The 12184-nt window shown below is 37.6% G+C and overlaps 1 protein-coding gene across 1 annotated transcript in view; it reads right to left on the reverse strand.

Moving 5' to 3' along the window:
* The window catches only part of WDPCP (WD repeat containing planar cell polarity effector), a 346888-nt gene that overhangs the window by 264580 nt on the left and 70124 nt on the right, over positions 1 to 12184 (reverse strand). Inside the window, exon 10 of the mRNA XM_055329451.1 lies at positions 348 to 957. Within this exon, the coding sequence (XP_055185426.1) occupies positions 348 to 957 (610 nt within the window). The remainder of the gene's footprint in view (positions 1 to 347; positions 958 to 12184) is intronic.

Here is a 12184-nt window from a genome sequence, read left to right on the forward strand (position 1 = left end):
AGTTTTTTATGCATCACAATGGGCAATTAGTGCAGTTTCCAAACTCTTCACTATCTAATGTTCCTTAACATTTAGAAAATCATTCATAAAGCTTTCTTAAAGAAACTATATGAAGGCACCCGGCTGGGTCAGTTAAGAGAGCACATGACTCTTGATCTCAGAGTTGTGAGTCAGAGCCCCACATTGGGCATAAATATTACCTGAAAAAAAATTATATAAAATTTTTGAAAGGCAAGCCTTTATAGGATGACACAGAAAACTTCCATTTCTAGGATGGTTTTATTCTCTTAATCATAATGTTACCATCGTAAACATTTTATCTTAACTCACCAACTTTCTTGACTTACCAAGCTTAAACAAAAGCGCACCCAAAGGTCCTCTGTCAAACCTGAGGAAGAGGAGATCATAAATGTCCCCACGTTCTGGCTTCTCAGAAACCAATGGAGGAGCTATCCACTGCATTTGAACAAGACTGCTGGAAATGTCAAAGAATTTATTGAACTGCAGAGTCTTCCTGGGTGAGCGGTCTTCAGCCAAGAGCTGGATGTTAATAGGGGATAAAGCCATATCAAAAATTTGCAGCTCCCCTTGGTTGCTGCCAACTAGTAGAATGGCGCCACTTGGGTGGCAGCTTATTAATGAAGGCAAAAGTTCAGCCTGGGCTAAGAGAGTTACTCTACGGTGAGTTTCATAAAGAATTACTGAAGAATCTTCACAGCCCAGAATCAGTTTGTCTTCAGTAACATTCCTGCAGCAGCTAATAGCCTTTGATCTTAGTGGTATTCTGGTTACTGATATACACTGGATTTTGTTCCGAACATATTCATAGATGCAGCTGTCAGCCATGGGCTCTTTGTCTACACTGATGGAGCGCTCCACTGTCAACACTTGATAAGGCTGTTTGGTGCCAAAGCGAACATCCAGTGGATCCCATTCCGTGCGGATACAACTCAAAACCTGTAAGAAATGTATCAAGTATGTTCACAAAGACCTTGGTTCTTCTTTAGTGGTCACACACAGGCCTGCATATTAATCCAGCATCCTACTGAAGACCATCAATTATCACCCTAAACATCAGCCACATATAAGCGTGTATGTGCTATATATGTGTATATGTTATATCTCTCACATAGAATATATATGAATGTATATAGCACATATATAACACAGCTGCAGAAATTATAAGATTTCAACATTAACACTTTGTTTTTGAAAATCTGTAAATAACTTAAGGACAAAATGTTCAACATATAAAAGCTAATAAGGTGGCCCTTTAAGATAATATGGCTAGCAGAATATCTAAAAATATCAGAAGTTTAATTTTTTTTAAGATTTTATTTATTTATTCATGAGAGACACAGAGAGGGAGAGAGAGAGAGAGAGAGAGAGAGAGAGAGAGAGAGAGAGAGAGAGAGGCAGAGACACAGGCAGAGGGAGAGGAGAGGGAGAGGAGAAGCAGGCTCCATGCAGGGAGCCCGACGTGGGACTTGATCCTGGGACTCCAGGATCACGCCCTGGACTGAAGGCAGCGCTAAACTGCTGAGCCACTTGGGCTGCCCAACCCCCCCTTCCTATCTCAAAGCCAGCACTGTAACATAGCTATTTGTGCTTAAAAAATAAAACTTTGAATTTTGAAATAGTGTGACTCTCAAGAAATTGCTAAAATTGCTAAAAGCAAATTCCCTCTACTTTCCCCCCAATCTGCCCTAGTGATAATATCTTACATTACTGTAGTTCATTGTCAAATCCAGAAAAATGACCTTGGTACAATACTATTAACTCTGCCATAGGCCTTAGTTGAATATCATCATTCTTTACATGCACTTGTGTGTGTGTGTGTGTGTGTGTGTGTGTGTGTGTAGTTCTAGAATTTTATTATATGTGTAGAAACATGCTTTTTAATGTTTCTGCATCTGATTTTCAAGTTTTGGCAAAGTGCTAGAAAATCCCCTCTTTAGTAATACTCTCCAGGTTCTTGGCCTCCTACATTAAAAATAAAGTGAATGGCCTGTTGTTTTATTTCTTTATTCTGTCCCAGTGTTCTTTGTAGCCTTTTCTTTCTACAATAAAGATGATTTTAAAACTTCACTTCATCAGTATTGACAAATCATATTACTTAAACAGGTCTTAATTTTTTTGTTTTAAAACCAGTGCATTGGGCAACCCCAGGTGGTGCAGCGGTTTAGTGCCACCTTTGGCCCAGGGCCTGATTCTGGAGACCCAGATCGAGTCCCACCTCGGGCTCCCTGTGAGGAGCCTGCTTCTCCCTCTGCCTGGGTCTCTGCCTCTCTCTGTGTCTCTCATGAATAAATAAATAAAATCTTTAAAAAAAAATAAAACCAGTGCCTTATATTACTATATAACATTTCTTTCTGTTGGCCATTTGTCTACTTAATAACCTTCAGATCCTTTCTTTATAGAAAAATATTTCTATAAGACTCTTAACAGGGTTCTATTTTTTCCTTTGCCTACCCTACCCTACTAATTAAAAGTATTCTGATCAGTAATTTATCAACAATTTCAGAACTGGGAAGGATAGTGGGTGGGAAGGAGATTAGCTAAATTGTTTAAAGTCCTTTATTCATTCTTTTAAAAATTAAACTTCTGGGGATCCCTGGGTGGCTCAGCAGTTTAGCGCCACCTTCGGGCCCAGGGGGGTGATCCTGGAGTACCAGGATCCAGTCCCACGTCGGGCTCCCTGCATGGAGCCTGCTTCTCCCTCTCCCTCTGTGTCTCTGCCCCTCTCTCTCTCCCTCTCTGTGTCTCTCATGAATAAATACATAAAATCTTAAAAAAAATTAAACTTTTGATATTTTTAGATATTCTGCTAGCCATATTATCTTAAAGGGCCACCTTATTAGCTTTTATATGTTGAACATTTTGTCTTTAAGTTATTTACAGATTTTCAAAAACTAAGTGTAATGTGTTTTTGCCCCCCCACCCCGTCTATGAATAAATAAATAAATAAATCTTAAAAAAAGAGAGATAGGAAAGGGGGGACTGATGGAAGTTTTTTTAAAAATCTATCCTATACATTGTCATCTAACTAATCTTCCTAAAGTACGTGTTTTCACTCTCCTTCATTTTTTTAAAAAAAGATTTTATTTATTTATTCATGAGAGACACACATAGAGAGAGGCAGAGACACAGGCAGAGGGAGAAACAGACTCCCCACAAGGAGCCCAATATGGGACTTGATTTCGGATCCCAGGATCATGCCCTGAGCTGAAGGCAGATGATCAATTGCTGAGTCACACAGGCGTCCCCACTCTCACTCCTCTGTTCAAACCCTTCTAATGAATAAATTTGTATTCCCCTGCCTGGAATGCAAAATCCTATAGGACCCATACCTAATTCCTTCCCTCCCTCTCCCTCTCTTTCCTGCTCTTGTTTTTCTTTTTTGTCTAATAAATATTTGAATATGCCAGGTACTGGTCCTATGTCCTGGGGATACAGCAGTAGGTCCTCACTCCCAGAGAATGTGCATTCTAATGGCTTAAGACCAGGCAACAATTCACAAGCAACCATATATAGGATGTCAGCGATCCTAACCTTGTACTTCCTGAATACTGAGAAGAATAAAAACAAAGTAGGGGGAATGGAGAGTGACAGAAGTGAGAGGGAATGATACAGAAAATCCAGGACAGGTCTCTCAGATAAGGGTGACCTGAAAGAAGTAAAGGGTGAGCCATGTAGCTGTTTGGCAGAAGAGAACTTTAGGCAGAGGAAACGAACACCCAGAGGTGGCGCCCTTGGCCTGATCAAGGGAAACAGCTAGAGAAGGAGGAGGAAGGAATAAAGTAGTGGGAATTAGGGGAAGGGAACAGATGATGTTTTAGGGACTTTGGCTTTTTCCCTAAATGAGATGAGAAGCCATAAGCAAAGAAGGGACATGATGTGACTTGCAAATTCTAGTGTTATCTTCTCCAGTCTCATTACTCTACATTCAAAGTAAAATCTGCCCTGCATTTTTACAGCTCTGTAAAAATGTTAAATTAATTTAACAAGGAGACCATTAGACTGAAGTGGCTCTAACGCCAGGGCCTACATAAGCAAAACCCAAGTCAAAGACTGTAAATGCCTCAAAGTTACAAAATCAAAATGCTAAGGATAACCAACCACCAACAGTCAACTAGGCTTTAAGCTATAGCCAATCAAATAACTTCCTCTCTTTGCTTCTGCACTTTCTCTACATAAGTTTTTCCACTGGCTCCCATTGGCAGAGTTCCTCCCATTGGCAGAGTTCACTTAGTTAGTCGCTGCCCAACTGGAATAAATTTTTGTTCAAATAAACTCTTAAAAGTTTAAATATGCCTCAGTTTATCTTTTAACAACTTCACTCATGTGCGTTGCCTAAAATCTACCCAGAAACTCAGTTTTTTTCCTACCAACCATACTCCCCGCCGAAGAACTAGACCAAATGCTGTTCTAGTTTCTGGATTCCTTCCAGCTGGATGGCATCCTTTCTTTTTTTTAATCTCACCTCCTCTCTACCTCCTTCCCCACTCTAACTTAGCCAATGACTTGCTTGAGACATTCAGCCTTTTATTTCTAATGTTTGGACAAATGCCCTTCTTTTTACTGTAAGCTTAAAAAAAAAAAAACCTGTCCCATCTATTTTATACTTCTTTTGTGCGTCCTATGCAACAGCTAGCCAAAAGCTATGCTGGTAGTGGGTATACAATAAACTTTAAAAATTACAAATTAAACATACACACATAATATAACGCTAGTTGAAATACCATACTTCCAGAAGACTTAAAGTTTTGTAAAGAAAGCCTCTGGGCAGAAAACTGAGAGGCCAACTGACTTTGAATAGGGTCTGTACTCCTACAGAGACAGTCTAAAAGGAAGAGCCAGCCTTGTCAGATGGCTCAAGTTAGGCTCAAGGTCCAAGGAGAAGGGGCTCAGGCTTCCTGATTTCCAAGAGTTTATGCCAACCCAATAAGCTCTGTGGTGTCACCAAGAGAAAGGTATGATACTGCAATTTAGAAGAAATCGATATATATGACTATTCAGATGACCAAAATATATTTCTCACACATATTTAGTTATTTTCCACAGTTCCTGGCTCACAGGTTCCAAAACTCTTAGAATTTCCTAAGGGGGGAGGAGACTCTTGTTATGTTGATGAGGTGACTTTTGTGAAGTACCTAAGGATGGGCATTGGTTGGTTGTCAAGGGAGCCAACCCTGTGTTTAGAGGGTTAGAACTTTCAGTCCCCCCACTAGATCTTCCAGAAGGAAGAGGGACTGGAGGATGAGTCAATACCAATGGCTAATGATTAAATTAATCATGCTTATGTAATGAAGCCAAAAGGGCAGGGTTTAGAGAGCTTCCAGGTTGGGAATCCCTGGTTTACAGCCAGTCAGTCAGAAGTATAGGTAAAAACATGGACTTGTGACTTGCATCTGAAGTCCAAGGAGGAGGCTGTGGGAACCTCCAATCTGTAGCTGGTAGCACAGGTAACAATCTGGGCTTGTGATTGGCATCTGAAGTAGGGGGTGGGGTGCAGTCTTCTAGGACCGAACTTTACCTGTGGGATCCTATGATACTATCTCGAGGTAAACAGTATCAGAATTAGGATATCTTGCTGGTAGCCAAGAACTGCTTGTTGGTAGGCGGGGGGAACCCTCCTATCCCACCAACAGAATTGGTACCAGAAACAATTTCACTGTCAATTCCAGAGAACTCTAAAATGCTAGTCAGGGTCAAAGGATCACCTGCTATCTTCTCCACTAAAAAGCTCAAATTCATTTAAGAAAAGAAAATGTCGGGGATCCCTGGGTGGCACAGCGGTTTGGCGCCTGCCTTTGGCCCAGGGCGCGATCCTGGAGACCCGGGATTGAATCCCACGTTGGGCTCCCAGTGCATGGAGCCTGCTTCTCCCTCTCCCTGTGTCTCTGCCTCCCTCTCTCTCTCTCTCTCTCTGTGACTATCATAAATAAATAAAAATTAAAAAAAATTTTTAAAAAAAAGAAAAGAAAATGTCTTCCATGGCATAAAGATACCATAAAAGTTTAAACATTAAAAAACACTTGAGTGTGCATAAGTTTCAATAAAGAGTAATCTCACCAAAAATAAGAAGCAAGAAAATAGGGTACTATGTTAATCACTTTTCATACATTGTTTCACTTAATGTTTGTAATACTCCAAAGTTTGGTATTACAATCTATGTTCCAGACATAAGGAAAATGAGGGTCAGACAGATGGTTTAAGTTGTCCTTGATCCCAAAGTTAGTAAGTGATACAGCTGTAGTTTCAAATCCAGGTCTGTCTGACTCTAAAAACCAAGGTCTCCACAAGACACTGCTTTGCAAGCAGAGGGAGTTAATAAATTTCCGTGAAGGTCCAGCTTTTCCTCAGTGGGACCAGAGGGCAAGAATGAGAAGAACCATGGGGCATTAGGAATCCCCACAGAGCAAAGGAATGAGAATTAGGTGCAGGAACTGAAGAGACAAATTATGCAAATGACAATGGAGTCTGTTAACCTGGGGGTGAAAAAGAGGCTTGTGCTGATGATCTGGGCAACTTTCCTAAGCATGATTGAAGAAGTTTGGAGTGCAAGGTTCTTAATAAACTGACTTCTTTTAAAGATGCTTCATTCTTGTATTGGTTGGGTTGTACTGAAAACAGCATACTTAGTAAGTGTAAATGTAAAAACATCCCTAAACGAATGAAATACAAACTAAACTATTTCCTCACCACAAAAATTAGACAAACACAAACATCACTGCCAGTTTTTGAATTTGTTTGTGCAGAAGATAAAAAGGAAAACTTTTAAGTTTTAAGTTTCTTCTGTGATGTTTCAATGAAATCTTCTGAAAATAGCATGTCATGAATAGAAAGGGTCCAGTTTATATGATTTTCAAAATATAATAAGATAACAACATTAAAATCTAAAATACCTGTAGGCTTGAAAGTATTTGACATACTTAGGTTCAGAATTTAATTCTCAGTTGGACTTGACCCTGTACAACAGCCAAAGAGCAAAGAAGCAGCACATAACAGAGACTGACTCGTTTTGGGGATAGAGAGTTCTGGAGTCTGGGGCAAGATAACCTCTTGGAACTGTAGTTTTCTCATCTGTAAGATGAGGATTTATTTACCTGTGCTGCAGGATTGCAGTATGATTTAAAAATAACATACCTAATATGCAGGGGACAGAGGAGACCACAATAAATAGTAGCTATCCTTGTTGTTCCTAAAGAGAAAGTCTTGGATTTTTTCACAAGAATAGCAGATGAAAAGAATGAGAGACACTGATCCTAAATAAAACCCAAATTTGGTTATTTAGAATTCATGACTGATACATAGTTGTAAACTATAAATGCCGAAGATAATTTTAAATATAGGAAAGATGTAACTTTGAGGTTAATATTAAAGTGATTTATTTATGATAAATAATCATAGTGCTGTGCTTGGCATATGGTAGTAACTCAATAAACAGACTGACTGAATATATTTTAAATAAGATATACAATGTTCATACTTAATTCCCAGATTTTAAATTCATTTAAAATCATACTAATTATGTAATTTTTAAAAATAGCCAATATTATCAAAATTTTAAAAATTCAGCCCATGAAAATAAGACATCTGTATATATACTGTCACAATAAATTTATCATGTACTATTATAAACAATAAGTGGAAGTATATAGTGACTTAAGTATATCTGCACAGAGAAATGTTTATAAATAATTTGACTGACATGGCACAAAACCTTATTGCAAAAGTTTAGGTCAATTAGGAATACTGAGATGATACTTGCATGTTACCTAATGTGATATTAATATTTCTAGTTGATAGCAAAAGTGGACTGAGATTCCAATCAGAATTCTGAAACATTTTGCATACAAGAAGTACAGAGAGGGATGCCTGGGTGGCTCAGCAGTTGAGCATTTGCTTTCAGCTCAGGGTATGATCCCAGGTCTGGGGATGGAGTCCCATACTGGGCTCCCTGCCAGAAGCCTGCTTCTCTCTCTATGTCTCTGCCTCTCTCTGTGTCTCTCATGAATAAATAAGCAAAATCTTAAAAAAAAAAAAAAAAAAAAAAGAAGAAGAAGAAGTAGAGAGAAACACATCATCAGCAATAAAGATGGACTCAACTCAGCTAAAATAAAGGAATAAGATGCAGGACAAGAAAATTCAGTCATTCAGGTTTTCTACAAAAATGCTAATGTGATGGACCAAGAGTATAAAAATGAAGTGTTATACCTGCATTGAAGTCATTAAAATACACCCTACTGACTGAGGAGCTATATGGAAGGAAAATGTGTCAATACATTTCTTAGGTATAAGATGCTCTGTTAGCAGATCATTTGAAATTAAGAAGCTGAAAACCACCAAATGCAATTATGCAGTTACTGCAAAATACCAAGAGAAAACAGACTTTTAAAATCCAAACTTGCATATACTAAGACATCTCTCATATTTATGCAGCTAGTTTTTCCTCTCTGAATGAACTTAATGTGAAGTACTAGTCAGGAGATAATCAGGCCAAGATATAATGCTAAGATAAAGGAATTTAAAAATATGTTATGTAATGAAGGGAGAAATGTTAAGTGACAATGCCCAGAAGAAAAAAGCACAAAGGAGAGAAAAGAATCCAAAAGCAGAGAACCTTGGCTGGTGATATTCATGTAAGCTAGCAAGATTAATTTGAAGTCTACTATCACCTTCTGTAAGGAATGTTCAGTGTTATCCTCTACAAACTTCACAATCAAGAATTCCTTTCTCGGGCAGCCCCGGTGGCGCAGCAGCCCGGGGTGTGATCCTGGAGACCCTGGATGAGTCCCGCATCAGGCACCCTGCGTGGAGCCTGCTTCTCCCTCTGCCTGTGTCTCTGCCTCTCTCTCTCTGTGTCTCTATGAATAAATAAATAAATAAAATCTTAAAAAAAAAAAAAAAAAGAATTCCTTTCTCTCATTGAGTTCTTGGTCTTTTTTTCTTTTTATGGAGGTCTGACATATAACATTATATTACTTTCAGGTGTCCATCATAATGATTCAATATTTGTATATACTGGGAAATGATAATTACAGTAAGCCTCGTTAACATCACCATAGTTACAAAGTTTTGTCTTGTGATAAGTACTTTTAAGATTTACTCTCTTAGCAACCTTGAGTTCTTGGTCTTAATCCTATCTTCAGGCATTCCCCAGATTAGGCGAATTCTGAAATCTAATAACTCTTTAAAGATTCTTCAAATATATATGCCAGAGGCTTCAGGAAGTGATCAGTAGAATTAAATGGGAATGGCTATGATAAAGAACATGGTAAAAAGTTTTAATACAGGCATAATGAAGAGGCAAACAATGAGATGGGTAAGAACAGTATAGATAATTAAGGGATGAAAAAATTAAGACTTTTATAATGTGTGGTGACCTACTTAAAGTCTGGAAATCTCTAGAAAAAGATCTCTGCTTTAATTCAAAGGAAATCTTCCTATTGGAAGATACAAAGAAAAGCAAAGAAACACAGGCAGTATGTTAGCTAAAGGCCAATTGTTCCAAGTGGCCACTTAAGAGAGATTGTGACACCAGACAAGAGATGGATGACCAGGCTCAAAGTTTTATTTTTTGTTGCTTGCTTTTCATTTTTTGTTTTTTAAAGAAAGAAATTGTAAGAGTTTAAAAATTCAAGCTAAGAAAGGCAGAAAAGATAAAGAAGGGTCCCAAAGGTCTTGGAATTTCCCAATTTCAAGGATAAACAAGCTGGTAGTTTCATTCCTAAAGTGAATTGTTTCGGTCAAGTTTAAATCAGTCAGCTTTAAGGCTGAAATTTGTTTAAAAAAAAAAAAAAAAGAGGGATCCCTGGGTGGCGCAGCGGTTTGGCGCCTGCCTTTGGCCCAGGGCGCGATCCTGGAGACCCGGGATCGAATCCCACGTCGGGCTTCCAGTGCATGGAGCCTGCTTCTCCCTCTGTCTGTGTCTCTGCCTCTCTCTCTCTCTCTGTGACTATAATAAATAAATAAATTAATTAAAAAAAAAAAGAAAAAAACACTGAGGTTATTTCATTTTATTCTTAAAAACGCTAAACTTGAAAAAAGTAGGACTGATCCAAAAGTCATCCAAAAAGGAACAGTACAGAGAAGGAAAAGCATAAGCAGTCAATATGAGTGATGCCCTCTCTGGAAGATATTTTAAAATTAAGAAAGCACAGAAAGCAGAAAAGCAATTACAGTGAGCTGGAGATAGGCTCAAGATTGCCATGTTTCAAGTTTAGCTATAGAGGAGTTGGTTCAAACTAAGCGTTTATCGGGCCACCAGGCTGGCTCAGTCAGCAGAGCATGCAACTCTTGATCTCAGGGTCGCGAGTTCAAGCTCCATGTTGGGCAGAGAGCTTACTTAAAAGAAGGAAAAAAAAAAAAACTAAGAGAGTTTAATATGACCATGAATATAGCATCCCTGATTCTGGCAAAGTGGTGATGGTGGCACTATAGTTTCTGAATCTCTCTAAATCTCCACATGAAAGAAACAGTTCAACTAAATATTAGCAAAACCAAAAACCCATGGATGACTAGATGAAAATTAGAAGAGAGAGAACATTGTATGCAATGACTTTATGCTCCAATAATGTAAATAAAGCATAATTATTTTAAAATGGAAGGAAAGAAGTGATAAAAACACAGGCAAAAAGTTTTCTAAATGTTCATAATTTATATTAGTAGTGGTAGTATTAGTATGATTATTCTCAGACTGTTAGGTGTATACTGTGAGAAAAAGTAAACAATTATGGGATACTATAATTTGTCCTCCATATCCCTGTAAACTAGGACTTTTGGTAGGAAAAAAAGGAGATAAAGATGTAATATAGACAAGGTTAAGTAAACGACCCTGTATCCTGAATTCTAGTCAGAAGTAATGATGTAAACTCATGTATAAAATCTCTAGCTCATTCTACTAAAGAAAACTAGAAACAATGACCAATCTAATAACAATGACACATTATTCCTAGCTCCCAAACTTGAGTTTAAAAATGACATTTTCCATTAAAAGAAACCAGAGCTATTGAAGAAATGGCTAATTCCAGGTCTGATGCAGAAAATGTATAAGATAAGCATGGAACATTTTGTCATTCCAAATAGCAGGGAGGCTACTCAAGACTACTGAGGTCATGACAAAGAGAGGAGCCAATTTGAAGAGGTTCCCAAATATAAGACAAGTTTGAGCTTTCAAAAGGATAATAACTATAATTTCTAAAAACCCATCAAGTCAAATATATTTAAAACCATCAATTAATAATGCTACTTAAAAAACAAAAACTAGTTGGTTACCTTCAGGGAATAAAGAATCAATTCATTATCTTGAAAATTAGCAAATAAAAGAAACTGACATTTATCCTGATTACACAATATGAATTCAACCACTGGGAAAATAAATAGGAGATGATTGGAAGTATCTTTTTATAAAAGTATCTCAATTAATTAATGAAAAAAGTAATAATAAAATTAGAATATCACTGTTTTGCAACCCTAATGAATTAACAGATCTAGCTAGGCACTGAGCATTAATAGCTGCTAACATTATTAAAAGAGAGATGACCAAGAAAGAACCTGACATTTTATGACTTCTGATAACAACAACACACTGCCCCATATAGTCTTGCCAAAACTGACTACCTTGTAAAACTTTCAAAAGATAAACATGTTGAACCACACTACGAATATGCAAATAAAATCCAGGCTATAGGAAACTGCAGTTTCAAAACATAAATTTTAAGGAAAACAAAGGGATGGAAGGAGTACTCGTAGGTTAAAAAAAGATACATTAAAGTGTTTTAAAAGGAGAACCTTAAACTGCGTTGTGGGGAGATGTATTAGGATGATAAAAACTATATGGGTATACAAGAAAGTGATGGAAAGTCATGATAGAGGTTACCTTTGGGGACAAGGCAGGGGTTGGAATCATGACAGTACAAAACAGTATTTCTGGGTGTCTGGCAAAGTTCCTCATCTTGACCTGAGTGTGGTTCTGGGGGTATTTCCTTTGTAATAGCTTATTAAACTATACAGTTATTTCATGTGGTTTTCTTTATGAGTGTTTTATAATAAAGAGATTTTTTAAAAAGCTATCATCCCTAGAGTATAAAATCTTTGATATTTGGTTGAAAGCTAACATAGTACATACATTTCTTTGGAAGCGATGTTTCTTAAGTATTTTGGCTTTTCAGTTGAATGC

Source organism: Nyctereutes procyonoides, unplaced genomic scaffold (genome assembly GCF_905146905.1).
Source record: "Nyctereutes procyonoides isolate TBG_1078 unplaced genomic scaffold, NYPRO_anot_genome, whole genome shotgun sequence".
Classification (NCBI taxonomy): domain Eukaryota; kingdom Metazoa; phylum Chordata; class Mammalia; order Carnivora; family Canidae; genus Nyctereutes; species Nyctereutes procyonoides.